The sequence below is a fragment of the Limulus polyphemus genome, unplaced genomic scaffold (assembly GCF_000517525.1).
Source record: "Limulus polyphemus unplaced genomic scaffold, Limulus_polyphemus-2.1.2 Scaffold988, whole genome shotgun sequence".
NCBI lineage: Eukaryota > Metazoa > Arthropoda > Merostomata > Xiphosura > Limulidae > Limulus > Limulus polyphemus.
Genome location: NW_013666598.1, coordinates 37,580 through 56,400, shown reverse-complemented (window position 1 = coordinate 56,400; position 18,821 = coordinate 37,580). Strand labels below are relative to the sequence as shown.

The following is an 18,821-nucleotide window of genomic DNA, read 5'->3' as shown; positions in this document are numbered from 1 at the left end:
CGTTTCGTTTATTCTTCTTCTCTCGTTCGTTCTTAATTAATTTATTATAGTGTCTACTACTTTACTTACTTAATTAATTATATATATATATATATATATATATATATATATAAAAGTGCATATAATTAGTTATCAGTTACTACTGCACTAATATATTTTGCAATTAGAATGGCAATTTGAATTTGTTACTAATGAATATTTTCTTAAGGTTTTAGACTACTTATATGATCTATATCTCGCACATATTTATGTGAAAAAGGTGGTGGCAAATATACATGGACACAGAATATAAAAAAAACTCAACCAGCCTTTAATCTAGCTGTTGTACATGATTTCACCTGCTGGTCTTCCTAACACTTCTTGGTTTATGCATTGAGTATAATTATAATGTAGCTGAATAATGTCTTCATATCCACTGGCGGTTATTTGACTTGATGTTTGACAATATTGCCAGAATCAGAAGTAACCAAAGGCTGTTGACTTTCATTTAACCTTTCCATTGATTTAGTTCTTTGTGGTCTTGGCCAACTATTTCTAAGTGCTCCAAAATACATATTTTGATTTTCATCTTTGGCTCTTCCACTTATTACTAAAAGTTATAGCAAAATTCCCTGAATTTTAGAACTATGTAGTATTTCATTATCTGGGTCAATGTCCAAAACATGCTTAAAAAGCTCGTCATAAGCTTGTGTCTGATAACTCATCATGTGTTTTTGAAACATATTATTTGGTTTCATTGCCTTCTAAAAGCTTTTCTAAGTTGCATTATCTTTATTTTGGTTAAAGTTTTATTCTTTTACTTCTTCCTCCAGTAGATAGTTTTCATCATATTGATCATCTGCTATCTTATATGTCAAACAAAGGTTGATATTCATCATATAGGCTTGTGTACTTCATAAACAAACAAATAATCTACAGTGAAATTTGACAATGTTAAACACCTGTTGTGTTTACAAGTGTCACAATGAGTCATATGAGGAGAAGAAATTTTATTTAGTAGTATGGGCTTTGGTGTATAAATGTGGGCATAATATTTCTGTATGAACTTCCTGGCAAAGGCAAAGTGCAATGATAGATTTAATATTCAGATGATACTTTGGCTAGGAAATATGAGCTGTGATCAACACCGAAGCCTTCACATGTACTGTACGATGAAATTTGCAATACTAGTTATTTTAAAGTGATTGATGTATATTTTATTTATGTATCTTAAATGTACATAAAGATTCAATAATATCAAAATTTTAATGATTTAATATATAGATATGCTATTTATCAAGTACATGTTAACGTTAATAACACATTATGTAGTCTGTACAACTAACACTATTTGCAAAAATAAAGTCATGGCATATAAATTAACTGCAGTATTGTTTTTTTAGAATATTAGCAACAGTGGTTCAGGTTTTAGAAATTATCTTTTCTACTGACTTGTTATATTCTGGCATGGTTCAACAAGTAGGGCAATACCATTTACATTTTGATGAATATGTTATGTTGACTATAACATTTACTTAACTGACCAGTCACAATACTTGTATCTTTTCAATTCATGCAAGGTAGAAGCACTCTATGTGTTGTCTAAAATAATTAACAATGGTGAGTACATTATGCCAAGAATGTCTGTCAATATTAGTTTCCAATAATTTTACAGATGTCTGTTCTAGAAAGTTTGTCTAATGTATCTATATACTTTTGCTTTTTAGTATTGTTCTTGTCATTGTAAGTAAATTGTCAGCTTTTCATGTATGTTTGATGCTATCAGGGGATGTAGTATGACCTACAAGAAGTCAGACAAGATTAATAATATCCAGATGTTGAGGATATTTGTAACTATTTCCATTAAAACAGTTTTCACTTTCTTGAGTAATCAAAAACGTAAGTTTATATAAAAAACTTAGTGCAGACTAACTCCTAACAATAAAATTCCCTTAGTGTATGAATAGTGATTACTTTGTGGATAGCACTAATGTGTTAATAGGTGATTTTTCTATGAATGACTTTGACTGAAAGATTTGATTATGAGCATATTTTTCTACAAAAAGAATAAATGAATAAATGTATTCATTAACTTTCCTCACCCTGTGAGAGTTAACATATGTGGTAAAGCTTTTTATGCTGTTCTCAAAGTTAATTCACTAAGTTTTATTTAAACGCTTCTTATTTTTATAATTCATGATGCCTATAAAATATTAAGTATCACATGTGTAATTTTCCTGACTACTTTGTGGTTGATTAGAAATGATATTCTGTGTAGAAACTAATTTTTCAGTCTTTACAATGTATCAATCATACCTTATAACATTTTGTGATTTCTTAACCAAAAGAGTAATAAAACTCGGATATTCATATCTTATTTTTATAAACCCATAGATGAAAAGTTGTAGAATTTTTATTATATTTTTAACAATGTTTAAAATGTTGCTTTAATATCTTCAAAAATTTAATTTTTGGGGTAATTTGGATAGATTTAGATTTTTTGTTTGAGTCCTAAGGCCACATACAACTGGAAGGGTGTAATATAGCAGTAATAAACTAGAGTGAAGGCATCTAGTCAACTCCACCTACTGCCAACTCTTGGGCTACTCCTTTACCAACAAATAGTGGAATTGATCATTAAATTGTAATGGCCTCCACGGCTGAAAGGGTGAGCGTGTTCAATGGAGATTCAAACCCGTGACCTAACAGCAGGGCCAGATTTACTTTGCATTTGCCATTTTGCCTAAAATATGTTAAGCTAATTCATGCTAAGATGAATAAATGCCTCATTATGGGGACTTGTGTTAAGTAGGAATTTTTAAAGTTTTCGTTTTGAGCACTAAAACATTAATGCCAAATTACTGTTTCTGAAGGTATAAAGCATTTGCATCAAGTGTAAAAAATCTTTAAAATTATGAAAAATGTTAAGGAAATTAGTAGAAAAAAATATAAATAAATTGATTTCACAATGTGTGACACTTAACTGAGAGCCCTGCTATTTTTAGTATATTAAATGTTAAATAATTTTCACTGTTGAAGGCGTCAAGCTACAGAAAGTTGTATATGAAGTACGTAGATATAAATTACCTATTTAATATATTTGAGAAACTTGTACATAGAATAAAAGTGCATGAAAAATGTTCCTTGTAAAATGTCTCATGCTGAATTACACTTGTTTTAAATGCATATAACTTGTGTGTGAATGAAGCAGTTACTGCTAATTTTTTGTTTTGTAAGATGGTTTGCAAAAAATATGCAAAATTACTTTTAGCAAGCAATCAACTATCAAAAATAAATGGTAAATATTTTCTTTTTAAATTATAATATTGTTATATAATAATTTTTCAACAATTCCTCTTTGTCATATAGGAAATTTCAGAGTCTGAATAAGATGCAAAAGTGTGACTTGTATTTCACCATTATGAAATAAGATGGTTTGTGTATTTTAAAATGAGTTTTTACATTGTTGTCAGTCATTATTAAAAATTAATGTTGTAATGTTTGTACTAGTTTTAAAAAGAGAGAGAGAGAGAAGTGCACTGTAACAACAGTTCTTAAATATTTTAGTTTACTCAATTATAATATTTAAGATATACCATAAAACAGGGTAATTAGGGACAGATTTTTCGAAATTGCAACAAATCCATGGCTTTTAATTCTCAAGATATGGCTTGAAGACAAATAAAATTGATGGATAGGTGGCCCAATTGTAATTCATTATAGTAACCTAACTATGTCTCATATGAACATCATAGGCTCTAGGATTTTTAAAAGTTTATCGAGTGTTCCAAATCTACCCACTATGGGATGATAAGTGTCAAACACTAAGAATTACCTGTAGTCCCTTTTTCTCCAGCAATTGGTTGTATAAGGACAAACAAAACATTCTTAAAAAGCCACAAAAGTATAAAATGAGAATGCATTATCTCACAATTTTGAACAATAAGGAATGTAAAATATTTAACAGAAACCAAATTTTAAACTTATAGATATCAGGAATAATAAAAAGCTAAAGAAGAAGTGCCCTTCACTGAAATCTTAAATGCTAAAGTTAGATGAAATAGATTTTGTCTCTAATCACCCATTCTATGATACATCTATTTTGGGGAGTGAGAGCAAAGATTTAAATTATATCAGATGAGCATATAGAAACTGATAATTGCAAAATTGGCCTAATATGAACAAGGGATCTTTATGCACACATGACTTAATTGAGTAAGTGTAACAAAAAAAAAATACCATAACTACGAAATTTTACAAAGTCAATTTAAAATAGTGTGATAAACTAATCTTGTTATAAGGATATTGATATTTAAAAAAAGAGAGAGATATAGAGAAGATTATAATTGTCACTCTCCGTTGAAACTGTCAAAGATCTTATTCATCATGAAATGGAGACATCTCTTGAACTCCATGGTGTTCCTTCAGGGGGCTCTGAGGCTGCAATTGAGGGTGATTCTTGGTTAGATCACTGCCAGTGGCATCAGTGGCTATTGTATGCCTTCAGGGTCTGTAGGGGCTAGGAACTGAGTATTTCTGGATGTGTGGTACTCTTATCCACCCAACTTGTGTGATTTCTGTCTCCTGCAGATCCCCATGAATTGGAACTCAATTCTAGGGCTATCAGTGTTTGGCTGGTCTGGGGGTAGTGAGAGAGTTGTGCTACTTCATCCGGGGTTTTATTCACATTAGTTGTTGGGCCTAAGAAGACAGGAGATTGGTGTCCAGTCATCGATCATTTTCTTTTTATCAATGCCTCATTTCTACAAGATTCATAAGTTACTCATTCCTCAATCTCAGTTGACATTTTTTACTGGGATTATGAATGTCTGTTGTAGTCAGCTCCTATCTGCATATTGCCATACTGGTGGCATCCCACCACTATCGGCGTTTATTGTGCACAAGGGTCAGGTATTGCAGTTTGGGGTTCTTACTTTCAGACTGTCATATGCTTCACTTGGTTCTGCCAATTCATACAGGGTTTTTTCTCATCATCTTCATTACATAGCACACACACCATTCCATAGACAACCGTTTACTGCTGGCACTATCTCATCAACTGTCAGAACAGCACACCTGGATTCTACTTTGAGAAACCACTAAGGCAGGCTTCATTCTCAGAGCTGAGACATCTATTCTTGCACAAATTCAATATGTCATCAGTCTGGATATTTTATTTTTCATCACATCCCTTTGTAGGGCTCAACTGACTTGTATCTGGCTCCACACTATGGAACAGGAAACTCAACTCTTTTTCACCTCTCCTTCTCCTATTGCATGGATGGTTCTTTCTCTTCTGGGAATGTGGGCTCACTAGAATCACTCATGCCATTGGGACAAGAGCACAAGTGATCCTTTTAATGGTCTTTATGCAACCAAAGGATCATAAACATTGATTCACTAGATTCCTCAGTTTCCTTAGGCAGGATCATTTTTCAATCTAGAGGGGCTGTTAAGTTGTAATGCTACTAAGATATGGGTTTCTATACTGCCCCCTCATCTAGAGTTCCACCTCTTCACAAATGCCTCGCTTCAGGGATAGGGTGCATGTACCAACAGTCGGGAATTCCAGGGTATATGCATGAATGATGAGGCTTCCCTACACATTGTTTTAGTCCTTCTTGCTCTTCCAAAGACAATGCTTCATGGTCTGGGCTTATTATGGGGAAATCATCGGTCTTCTTTCTGACAATTCTGTGGTGCTGTCTCATATTTCTCATAAAGGAGGCACTTGGTCCAGGGCTCCTTGTTTACAAATCTTGGACCTCCTTTTTTAGGACCACTTCAATCATATCACCCTACTAGCATGCCATGTTCCAGGGGTGATGACTGCAGTAGCAGATTGATTATCTCAAGTCAAGTAGATCCTCACAACAGAATAGATGCTGCATTGCAAAGTTCTGTTTGTTTGACTCTCATTTTGCAGCCCTGATTGGTGTGTTGGCCTCTCATTGGAACAACCAACTAATGGCAATGTGGTCACCAGTACCTCACCTTTGGGCTTTGACAATGGATGTGTTCCATCAGGATGGGACAGGATTACTACTCCAAGCCTTCTCTCCAATTCATATGTTACCCAAGATACTAACAATGTTTTGATCCAACCAATTGTTAGGGTCTGTGGTATCTTGAGGAGTGTCCACCTCTTCCACTTATTCTTAGGCCATCTCTGTGGAGGCAGCCATGATGTGACAGAGTTCATCCAGCTATCCAGAAGCTCAGTTTCAGGCATAGAGGTTATGCAGTTTTTGCTTAGTTCTGCAATGGACATTTCTCTATGGAAATGGCACACATATCGGCAATGGTGTATTAAGAAGAGTTGAACCCACTTTGATCAGAAATGGCAACCATAACTCGTTTTTTGACCTGGCTCTTTGGCAAGGGTTGTTTTGCACCTTCCATAATCATCCACTATATGGCAACCTTATCAACTACCAATCAATACTGGCAACTAAATATTCTTTGAGACCCCAGTATTCTCTGGATTCTTCAAGTTGCTTGATGTCCTTTGTCCCAAATGACCATTCCAGTTACCTACCTGGTATATTAAGGTTACATTACACACCCTTTCTCTACACCTGTTTGTGTCCTGATTCTCATATGCCATGTATTGCCTCTACCTTAAAGTTTGTTTTTTGTTGCTGCTAACCTTTAGATATGGCTGGTAGTAGTGGTTTGCGCTGTTTGTCCACAGACTGCTTTATTACTCTACCAACATCCTCAGACCAGTTTTTCTTACCCAAGACACTGAAACAGGGAAGGGGATTAATCCTTTTCAACGATTCATCTAATCACTATTTCTCACTTCTATGACTGATCAAATTTTGATTGTTGTCGTGTTCAGTGAGGGCATGCCTTTTGAGATGCTAGATGACAACTTTTTATTCTGGGCTCTCTTTGAAGGTGAGGAATCTTCTGCGAGTCATATCTAATCAGATTTGTCATATTTCTATGTCATTAGCAGCTTGGTTGAATTGCCCACTGGAGAACATTATGTGGACCTCCCCCAATACATTTATCTCATTTTGTATGATCTGGTAGTATCTGCATCTGAGGATTTTTGCCTACCCCCTGTAGCTATTTTAACTACTTTGGCTAGATTATACAGATGGGTTATACACTGTTCCTCAGGAATCCCCAATGTGCATTAATCCCCCCCCCCATTCTACGAGTGGAGATATGGACTCCTTACCACACCTAGTTTCCAGTCATTCGGGTGGTGGAATGGAAGCTTTTCCTCTGCTGTTGGAGAAGAGGACATAGTTAGGGGTCCTCCTACCCAGGTCCCTGGATGTTTTTTTCCAGATGTCAGTAAGAGATGCACCAGCCTACGCAGGAACCAACTCATAATAACAGTTCAGATGTGATGCTTGGCTATCCTGTTGGGTTGAGCGTGGCCCTTCTTTTCGATCAATATTGGTTTAGTATATTGTTCATGGAAGAGGGTCTATTGTCTCCTCCTAATTCCAAATGCAGAGTGGTCTCATCCTGGATCCTTGTTTGAGCACAGATTGTTCCATGTCCTCCCCATAATTTCGGGAGCAAGTAGAATTTACCTTGCCCACACGGTTGGGAAGTGAGGATAAGTGTTCATAATTCTAGACTGGATGAGTTCTGTTTCATCAAGTTGAGTACATCATACAAGATCCTGTCACTCCCAGCCTGGGATGTTGCCTTTCGACCTTCTTCAGGTGGAGAAGAAGGTTTGTCCATTTCAGTGTTGCTTACCTTCTCATCATAATTCCAATGGCTCTGAACACATCACTCTATGGCTACAGGTTGGGATCCACACATAAGTATATATATATATATATATTGCGGTTTAATTACCCTAGCCACCAAAGTGGGATATAGGGTCCATGGCCCTATAATTCCAACCCAAAGCAGTGGAATCTTGGCTATCTGGTTAGGGCCTAGCCTATAGTGATGATAAATCATGTAAAATTTCACCCACAATACAGGAATTAAGTTCAGTGTGAAGTGAATATCTGTTCTGAATGTAGTGCTGTTCCCCCATTAGGGTGCCAATCTTTTATTGACACACCCATGATCTATGCAGATGCTTTCTGTATGGATAATGCCCTCACCGGCCCCTCCACCTTATCAATGTGGGATTCTAGCTATAAGTGTGAGAGGAGTTAAGTATTATTGGAAATATATTTTTCTTTTAAAAAAATAACTTCAGCCTTCTAAGTCTTAACCACTGATTATTATCTTACAGTAACTTGGTTCATTACTGTTTATCATGAATGTACTTACTTATGTATGTAGATATTACATGTAGTTTATCCAGCACAGTACTGGTGAGTAAAGCCCAATTATACTGCAAGCTCAATAGAATGAAAAATAACTATTCACATGTGTCTAAAGGTTGGATAAATAACTACATGGAAATTTTGTCACATTTTAATTAAAGAAATAAATATGGATGCTTTCCACTAATATTCACTATTGTTATATCCTGTTTTAAATTCTTAATAAAAATGCATTTCTAGGACTCCTGTTCATTGCTAAAAATTCCTTTGGTACCTCAAACCCTGTCTGACTATGTTGGCAAGGAGACAATGCTGATCTACATAGTATGGGTTATATTTCAAGCTCTTCTAGCATGTTTTCCCATTGGAAAGGTTATTCGAGGTATACCCATTACTGGGAAGAAAACTTCTCAAATTCTGAAGTATCGGATGAATGGTAATTAAATTTATACATAAGATTTTTGCTAAACTTTAAGGTTGACTTATTGAACTTAATTTATGTTAAACTACATTACACATATTAAAATAATATTCTTTTTGGTACTTATGATAAATTGAGGTATCCATTCATTTTGGTTGCTAACCTGCTGTTATCTTGATAAGGACTGTTTTTGGGAAGAAGCTGGAATTTGATTATGTTTAAAAGGTTGTGCTTATATGGGCTGGTATTTAAAAGATTATTGTTTTTGAATGCCACAGAAAGGTTATCCATATTTTGTTTTATACTTGAGGGCTAAGTTAATAAATACATAATTAGTTAAGTAGCAATACGTGTGTGTGTGTGTATATACACAATTCAATGTCCTGATATAACAGAGTACAACTGCTGTTATTACATAAAGTTGAAGGCACCACTGAGTACATTTTAGTGTTGTATTAAATTGAAGAGTACAGAGTATGTACTTAGCAGTTTGAACAACAGCACCGTTTGAAAAGAGGCAGGTTGATATTGAAAAATGCCAGGACCCCATTTAAGATATCTGGACACTGCTTTGTGTTTTAAAACTGGATAGAAGGCTGTTAGTGTACCCCTCTTCCCAGTTGTAGTTTCTAAGAGGTTTGAGTATTGTAAAGGATAGTATGCAGCAAGTTACAAAGAGACATGTATAAGGTCTCTCCTGCAAAACAGAAAGTGGTTCAACAAGGTGAAACAAGTAGGTCATGTTTAAAATTTTTGAGATACAATTAACAGATCTGTTATTTTAAGTTGATAAAGTATCATCACATTGTCTTTGAATAATTTCAATACAGTGTTTACAATTAATTATATAAAAAACACATAAAAATATAGCTGACGCTTGTCAGATCACTGAGGTAAAAAAGAGATCAATCAAAGCATTTTGTGTATGCCTCTGACATTTAAAAATAGCAGGCTTCATATCATTTATTAACGGGTATTGTAACGGTATTTCTGGGTACTAGTGTAGTAGTGTCCTTCAAAACAGAAACACTGTGGACATTTCCATGATATGGAAAACAAATAGGTAAGCTAAAGATTACTTATACACAGATACAACATATTGAAGAGTGTCTATAAGTTTCATAAAGTATAGTTAGTATGATGTGGACTTACTTTCATACCCTCTGGTGGCTCAGTGGTAAGTCCAAGAGCTTATAATGCTAAAATGGGGTTTTGATACCAACGGTGGACATAGCACAGACAACTGATTATGTAGCTTTGTGCTTAACAACAAACAAAACTTACTTGGAGACCTGGGTAAGGTATAACATTGTTGACAACCCACAAAGAAAAAGCTGTTTGACATAATGGGCTAAACTCAACTGGCAGGCATCAGTTAAATAAATGGTAAGTGGTGTGCATTTCTGTAATCCATTGTCACAATACAGCCAATTTTAATGGGTGAAGAACATGTCGATTGATCAAATATCATATATTGAATGTTTTGTTCACCGATAAATTGTGCCTCACATTGAAGCCAAGTATTTGTTGCATATGCATTTAGAGATTGGCCAAGAACAGAACCTGACACAATTTCATGAAGAAAGGACACACACACACACACACACATATGGCAGTGGTGGCATAATGGGCTAGGAAGGGTTAAGTAAAAGTAACCACCTAATTTCTTATGCTACGAATGACACTGAATGCTATATGATTGAGGTGCAATTGGTTGAAACTATCATCTGATGGATGATAACATATGCTCCCACAGTTTTCAACTGGCTAGCAACTTTCTAGTAAAAGGTATTAAGTATGCTTACTAGATTTGAATCTGAATGAACATGTGTGAAAAGTCTGAGAATACCCTTGGTAGTGCAGAATTCAACTCTAAGAAGTATTAATGAACTGGAAGCAGCTCTGATGGTGAAATGGGCTGTGTTCCCCCAGCAGCTCATTAGTTCACTCATCTTAAACATGCTGCATCAGTGTTCCTATTTTTTTAATGTTGAAAGTGACCATATGCCTTAATTTCATATGTTTTGGTCATTTCGTGGGCTGCAAAATCTGAATTTTTTGGGTCTCTTATATCATAAGTACTTTTATATTTAAAATTTAATTGTATATTAGTCGGTCATGCTTCAGTGGTTTTCTGTGGCTTTCACTAAGAAATGCCAAAATATCTTATAATAGTAAAATTATAGAATTTGATGTATATTTTAAGTGACAGATAAGGTAAAGTCTTAACATCATAAATTATGAAGCTAAGTTGTGATAATGGAATGTAATTTTAATCATGATTTCAAAATCAAAGTAATAATGGTTGTAATATTCTGATTTATTTACAAACTTCTCATTATCAAGCAAGTAGCTCACAAAGCATCGTCGTCAACCTAATTTATATTAGAAAATGTTTTTAACTGAATTGAGGCACTAATTAATATATTCAGTTCATCTAAAGTTTTTCAAAGGCATTTTTAAGTTGTATTTGGCAGTTTAATGCAAAAAGATGAATCTGAATGTCATTTTAGGTTGAAATCACTTACATTTGTTACTTGTGTATGTTAGTTGCTACATATGACCTCTAGCAGTTGTCACAGTTGATGACACAAGAGACTTGCCTTAGTAATCAGTAACTTTGAAGTAATGTAACACTATAGATATTAAAAAATTAAATATTTATTTTTGTCCTACCATACTATAAAATGTTTATATAACTTTTTTTTTTCACTTTTCAGGTTTTGCTTCATTTATAACAAGCCTGCTTGTGCTTCCTGTACTAATGCATTTTGGATTTCCACTGACATTTGTATATTCTAATTTTTTTAAGCTCATGATTGCCTCTATCATCTTTTCATTTGTGTTTGCTGTGATGATATATATCAAATCATTAAGACTTCCAATATACAGTATCAATCCTGAAGCTAGGTCAGGTAAGTTGTCTTTATAATTTAAGTTCATTTTATGCTAAAAGTTTACAGTTCTTGATGTATGAATAATTCAAGTAATGAAATAAAGTTTGCCAAAAAGTACAGAAACAAGGTAGGGATGAATATACAACACCACAAAAAATCCCAACATAAGTAGCAAAATTTTTCCAAGAAAAACTTTTATCAACAACTAAATGAATTACTTTCATTTACATGAATTCAGGTTTGAATAAAAGTATTTAAACTGAATAATGTTATAAAGTCTTACAATGGCTAATTCCCATAATCTTGTAACATTGACCCAGTGGCTACTTATGTACGAATTTTTGTATGGTTTTGTATGTTCATCCGTTTCTTGTTTCTGTATTTTTTAGCATTGCCATCCCTACATCATCCTTATTTTTTTCTATTTTGTCATTAATTGTTTCCATCTCTTATTTTTTTTAATGAATGGCAGTTGCTATGAAGGTAACAGTTTTAGCCTGGCATGATGAGTTGTCTTGATGGACATCATGTGTTGAAACTAGTGAAATGCTATACTGCTTTTGCACTCCCCAAGTTAAAATGCAACATTTTGGTATGTAAATCATCACAACAGCTTCAAGCACTGGTGAGCTAGCTGTTCTGACACCAGAATAATCAGATCTTTTGGCTGTTATACTACTTGCTGGTTCTCTTTAGCGATGTTTTAGGCTAAACTGGTGGTCTTAATAGCTTTTGAAAACCTAAGTTAGGTGTTTATAAAAGCCTCTTAGATTGTTATATGAGAGATTTGAGACTATGATAAGCAATGCATAATATGTGGTGGCCATTTTTTTTCTGCCCATCCATACATCCTAAACACTACTGTGCTTAGTGATATAGTTCAGTGTGTTTATGTATACTTCTCTATATGTTTGTATATCTGGCTTTCCAGAAATAATCCTTGTATATAACAGTAGATGAGAACCATCAAACTAAACTTAACTCTTAAATTGAAATAATTAATCAATTATTGTAATGAAAATTATGAAAGAGCACAACTTACTATTTAGCTTTTTTTTTTTAAAGATTACAAGGTAAACTATATAAGAGGAATAATTATTTTAAGCTTCCTTTTTTTCTATTGTAATTACAGTACACAATAACTCAACTACCAGGTTCAAATAGTATTCCAGCTGTAACTCAAAATCATCTATGAATCATGGTGTTAACAAATTTATCTATTACACTTTGACCTATTACATTAAAGTACATCTGCTACTAAAACAATAGAAGGATGGGAATTAAAATATTTAATGCTAAACTGAGTTGAAAAGGATAAAAAACTGTAAAAGTTTTGTGGGACATTGTAATTTTATAATATTTCTCTTCACTGTAATTTAAATTCCATTGGAATAGCATAGGATGTAATTTATTTACAGGCTGTCCGCAGTATGATTTTTTTGTGGGTCGAGAAATTCATCCAAGAATTGGGAAAATGTTCGACTTGAAGTGTTTTGTTCTCAATGCAGGCATGATCTCATGGGTAAGACTTATGTAAATAAATACCAACTAACAGATTAAATTTGTAGCAAGATGTGTATGTGTAAAGAAGAGTAAAAAATACACATTTAATTTCATTAACTTATACATTGTATCTTCCTAAGTCAAAGCCAAGGAACTGAATTAAAAAATAATAATTAATTCAAACATAAAACTGCCTGTTTCAGAGATCATTTAACAAAATAATAAGCTTTCCAGAGAATCTGAAGAGGTGGTTGAATAAATATTCTTGTAAAACTCTCATGAACATAGAAGTATTTTTATTATTGTTTTGTAGGATTTCAAACAGTGTGCATTCATTTTTTTTTTCCAGGCTATATTAGTTGTCTCTTTAGTATATAAGACATTTGTGGATAAAGGATCTCTCAACCATCCAATTATTCTGGTTGCATCTTGCCAACTAATATATATTGCAAATCATTTTTGGCATAACGTAAGTCATCTTCTGAAAGATTATATCATTACTGTGATAAAATTATTTAAGAACTTGCAGGATTATGATCATTAAGGCTTTTATCAATTCATCATTTTTAGTTGTATTAAGAGAAACAGAAATATAAAAGAATATTCTTGATGTAAAAGTACTATGTTAAAGAAACCAACTTAAAGCATTGAATTATTTTGTGGAGTTCTTTTCTGAATGATTATTAATTGTTAAAAGATCTTCTCCAAGTTCACTTTCAGTATTTGGGCAACTTGCTGAGTAAAAACTAGCACATAAATAAGATGTAAGTGGTAATTGTATTGATGATTTACTGTGGAAGTTAATTTTTTTTTTATTGTTAAAGTACATTATATTATGGTGATCCTTTTTCTTAGCTTGAACTTTCTCAATATAACTATGGGGTGAGGCATCCAAATGCCTTTAGTTACATAGTGTGGATTTAATGTTTGTGAACTCCCTGTGATATGTGCAAAAGTTCAGAAATTGCCTGAAGAAGGTTGGAAAGTTATACAAGAAACACTGAATTAAGGGAAATAGGTTCAGTTTTTTATTTCAAAAACTTAAATGTAACCATCTTCTAGTTATAACTTGCACAAAGCTGTCTGGTGAGCTCCTCAGTAAGCATTTTATTTGGTTACTGATTACTACATGTGAACTTTGTATTGAACAGTTACTATGTAGTATAACATTAGAAAATCCAATAACTGTAACAATATATTCAACATGCACTGTAATATTTATAAAGATGTGTATGTGATAAGTTGGTAAATGATAAAAAGCTAAGATCAGTTTGTAAGCAGAAGGTAAGTATTTTTGAAGTCTAGCAAAAATATTTTTGGTAAAATCAGTTTCCTCTCAAAAAATAAAAATAAAACAATGAATTTTGAAGATTAAACAAATAAGCTTACACCTAATTTGTATATTGATTACATTTCCAGGGATTTATGAGTGCAATTCTTTTTATCATTCATATTCTTATTTAAGATTAATATAAGTATAATTCTGCCTTCATCAGAAATGTTTAAAATTAAGAACACTTTATCAGGATCATCAGTTGACTGAACACTGTAGAAGTGAACTGTTATGTAGTCATACAAGTTATAATGCACCTTCATTACTAAAAGAATCCTTTATGTTCACTCTCTTTAAGACCACAGATATATCAGTATACCTGCTTTTGTTATATTCATTACTTGATAAGCTTCTACTGCTGACAGGCATGTTTCATCTGAAAATTATTTGAATGCCTTATGAAACCAGTCTGGCTACACAAGATTGGAGAAGATACTGGATTAAAATAAAAGTTACTAACATTTTCCTGTAGCCTTGATTGTTTGTTGTATGACCTATTTCAGTACAGTTGTAGTATTTGCACTTTTTGTTAACCTACCAGTAAAAGTTCCAATTACTATGCCAATTCATAATTTATCTTGGTTTTTGATCTTACTTCATAATGTTCAACTACAAATATAATTAAAATAATGTAAACTGTTCCCCACCCATTTGCTTCTACTTATTGATGGTAAACACAAAGTTACCAGTAATTTTGATGGTTTTTTTTTTTATGAAGCTTAGCTGTCAACTTTTATACAATAAGTTTAAGTTTTTATTACATAAAAGTATTTACTAAATTGGACAAAGTTATTAATTTTTTAATACTGAATGCCATGAAACACTGATTTTTAGGAACATTATCTAAGTTCAGCAACCATCCAATATGAAGGAGTAGGCCTAATGATGATTATGGGATTTTTTACCTGGTTACCATTCTTCTACTGTATTCCAGTCATGTATTTGGTCAACTATCCACAGTACATTACAGATTACTGTCTTGGTGGAATAGCTGCTCTTTTTGGTAGGTTCGATGAAAAATGTACCTATTAATTCAACTTTCAGCCATACAAAAGTATATGACTGTAGAAAATCTAACAGCAGTCTGTATGCAGATAAATCATTGAGAACACAAATTACTCAAAATGGAATAGTTCTGTTCAAAAAGCCTTTAGTCAGCCACAATACAAAAACAAAATAACATGCATCTTTTTGGACACATTATACTTAAATATGTGTGTGTGAACAGTTGTATGTATCAAAGATTTTAAGGTCTGAATGTTATTGAGAAATAAAATATTTCATACACACATGTGCGCATTAGGTTCTTTACTGATAAAGCTCTTTTCATTATTACTACAAGGCTATCGTGGTGGTGCAGCACCTACGCAGGGTTATTCATAATTTGTGCAACACTGTCAGAGTATTGTAAAAACTAAGAGGATATGTGAGGAATGACATACAAAGGAAAATTTTCTGTGACAAAGACGCTCTGTGATGCACTGCTTGATCACCAGAGGGTTGCTCAAATATAAAAAGGCTGAATGGCTACACTTGCAGAGTGTTCTGAAATATAATTTTGTTGTGTGGCAAATGTGGTCATAACAGTGCTGCAACAGGTTCTGATTTGCTAGCAAGCACACTGACTGAGGCACAATTCCTAAATCAACAGTAACCAGATTTGTGAAGAATTTCTTCAGACCTAAAGTGTAGCAGTTGATGCTATTGAATAACTTTTTCAGCCAAGTGGTGTATCATTATAATGTCTCTCTGTCAAATATATTTTTCTTTGTACTTTCATCCTATACATGTCCTACAGTTTTCACTTTGCTCCAATAATGTTGTAAAAATTATGAATCACTCTGTATTTTAACTGCCTAGAAGTTATTTGACTTTCAGCCAAAACATACTCTTTATAACATATGTTGTGTGCATCTTTTAAGTAAATCAATAGATTATATGGTTATATTATATTAACACTGAAATAGATAAAAACAAGTTGACCAATATTTGAACACATAACTTTCAACTTATGCTAGTGTTGTGAAAGCAATGTATTATTACTTACTTGAGCTTCCAAGACTTTAAGACCCAAGCGGACAACTCTCTCCATTTTATGTGTTACATCATACATTAAACAAAGATTAGGTTAATTTTTGTGCATATAGGTGCTTTGGTTGTCAAATGATAATTATTATATACTAATTTAATTTTTTGGAAGAAAAAGAGGTAATATGATTTAACACAGTTCAAAGTACACACTGTAGAATGTTGTTTAAAGAGAGAGTAATGGTAAATGATCACTGATGAGTTTAACTTTTTCTTGTGAAAGTTGAGGTTTTAGAGAATTTAAAACTACAGAGTTGTCAAAAATTATCTTTCCTATTTTAAAATTTAATAATTAATTAACTAAAGAAATACAACTATGCAGCTTTCAGTATCTTGTAGCCCAACTGAAACAGTTTTTATTGACATGTCAGTAGACTTATACGTATACACCATTAGTGGATCTCATCACATCTAATCGATATTCAATTTTAGTCCACATTCGATGCAACATGTCCTCAGTTACAGTGGTGATGGCATCTGTCATCCTGGTCTTTAGTTCTGTGATGTTTGCTACAGGTGTGCAATACATGATGCACTTAACATACCCCAAAAGAAAGAAGTCTAGTAAAGTGATGTCTGGCAAACAAGGTGGTCGTGGAATTGGCCCACCTCAACCGAACCATTGCATTGAGCCTTTTCTTGCACAATTGCCATTTTACAGGTTAACGCTACTCACTGGAGTGAAAAGAAACATGACAATAAAAACTGTTTGATTTGGGCTCTAAAATGTTAAACTGCATGGTTGTATTTCCTTAGTTATTTGATTATTAAATTTTAGAATAGGAGAGAGAATTTTAAACATCTGGATTGAAACACTCAGTATGAATTGGAAAGTAATATTGATACTTTTCAGTGAGATATTAAAAATGTAAACAAAGTTATCAGATCCTTTTTAAAAGATATTGATGATGTACTTTTGTAGCTGAATAGGTTGAAATGGTACCGTTGTAACTTTCCTTTGTAAAGAGGAGTGAGGTTAAATACAAACTGTCACATGTCGGTAAGTAATTTTTATCCTTTAATTGAAATATAACTTGGGTTATTGTTAGCACATTATTTTTCTCCTACAGTTTACTAGTTTGATGATTATTTTTGATGGATCTGCAGGTTTGGGTCTATACATGTATGGTCAGTCCAACAGAGAAAAGTATATGTTCAGAAGAAATCCACATGGGCCCTCTGTTGCCCGTAAGTGTTACTGTCATTTTTTATAATTTTTTTAATTTATACAACTTAGTTAATTAGAAGAAATGGTGGTTATTGCATCACAAGGTAATAAAGAAAATACAATTGAAAACATTTCCAACTAACGTTTTCAGAAAATTAGCAAATGCTGGATTTGAAGTTTCTGTTGAAAAGCATAAGAAAATTAAGCAAGCAATTATTATCAAGTAACACTGACATTGAAGCCCAGCTGTTTTTTCATTGAAGTAACTTTTATTAAATATGTATTACAAACACTAATTTGTGTGTGTGTCTACACACAGAGTTGGAAGAATATGAGTAGTTATAAAAAACATGCATGTTTAGTACAAAGACCGTGAGCAGATATAGACAAAAAGTGCTGGCACTCAGTACATACACAGTGTATGAGTTTGAAATTGATGGACTTTATTGGGACTACATTTTATCTTGCCTTGACACTTATGTTGTGCAGTGTCAGGCTACTAGGTAAAGCGATAATTTGATATCAATCATTGACAGTTTGTTAACATTGTTTCAATGGGAAGGTCATGTGGAGCAAAAGGTTGATTTACAGGTATGATTTTTAATTTTTTTCATTAATTATTAACTACATAATTTAAGTTGCAATGTAAATCTACTAATTTGTGGCCATGGAATCCAATGGTATGTGAATTTTTTTTATTTTCAATATTTAAAATCACCAAAACTCTCTAAATTATCAGAGTGAAATATTAACATGCATAAAAACATTTGAAACCATATGAAGTGTTAATATTTCAATCATTACTCACTGATTTGAAAAAAAATCAAACTTTTATAGATGTTTATGGGAAATTTTATAATTGTTGAAAAACTTGTCTGTATTAAGTGTTGTTTTGTTGTTTTTCCAAAGTAGCATTATTTGGCCCTAAAATAATCATAAGTAGTGATATTGGTTGATTAAAGTTTTTACAACTAATCCAAAGAGTTTTGGGAGGATTTTATTGAATGTTTCTGTGGTCTTAAGGCTATATTTATTGAGGTTTTATCATTAATTTCATATTTTAATATGATTTCATTGAGTATATTTGCAATTTGAGAAGAAAACTAATGAGATGATAAGTGACTTAATTATTTAATGGAGTAGTTAAGTGTTTTACACTCACAAAAAAGAAACCTAT

At 32.9% G+C, this 18,821-nt stretch overlaps 1 protein-coding gene across 4 annotated transcripts in view; it reads left to right on the top strand.

Moving 5' to 3' along the window:
- Positions 1-18,821, top strand: part of LOC106461568 (delta(14)-sterol reductase-like) — a 37,857-nt gene that overhangs the window by 14,564 nt on the left and 4,472 nt on the right. For 3 of the 4 annotated variants that reach the window (XM_022388570.1, XM_022388569.1, XM_022388568.1), the window contains exons 5-10: positions 8,475-8,670; positions 11,376-11,570; positions 12,971-13,074; positions 13,405-13,524; positions 15,223-15,391; positions 17,584-17,664. In XM_022388570.1, coding sequence (XP_022244278.1) covers positions 8,475-8,670; positions 11,376-11,570; positions 12,971-13,074; positions 13,405-13,524; positions 15,223-15,391; positions 17,584-17,664 — 865 coding nt within the window. The remainder of the gene's footprint in view (positions 1-8,474; positions 8,671-11,375; positions 11,571-12,970; positions 13,075-13,404; positions 13,525-15,222; positions 15,392-17,583; positions 17,665-18,821) is intronic. The other variant, XM_022388571.1, reaches the window with a different exon arrangement.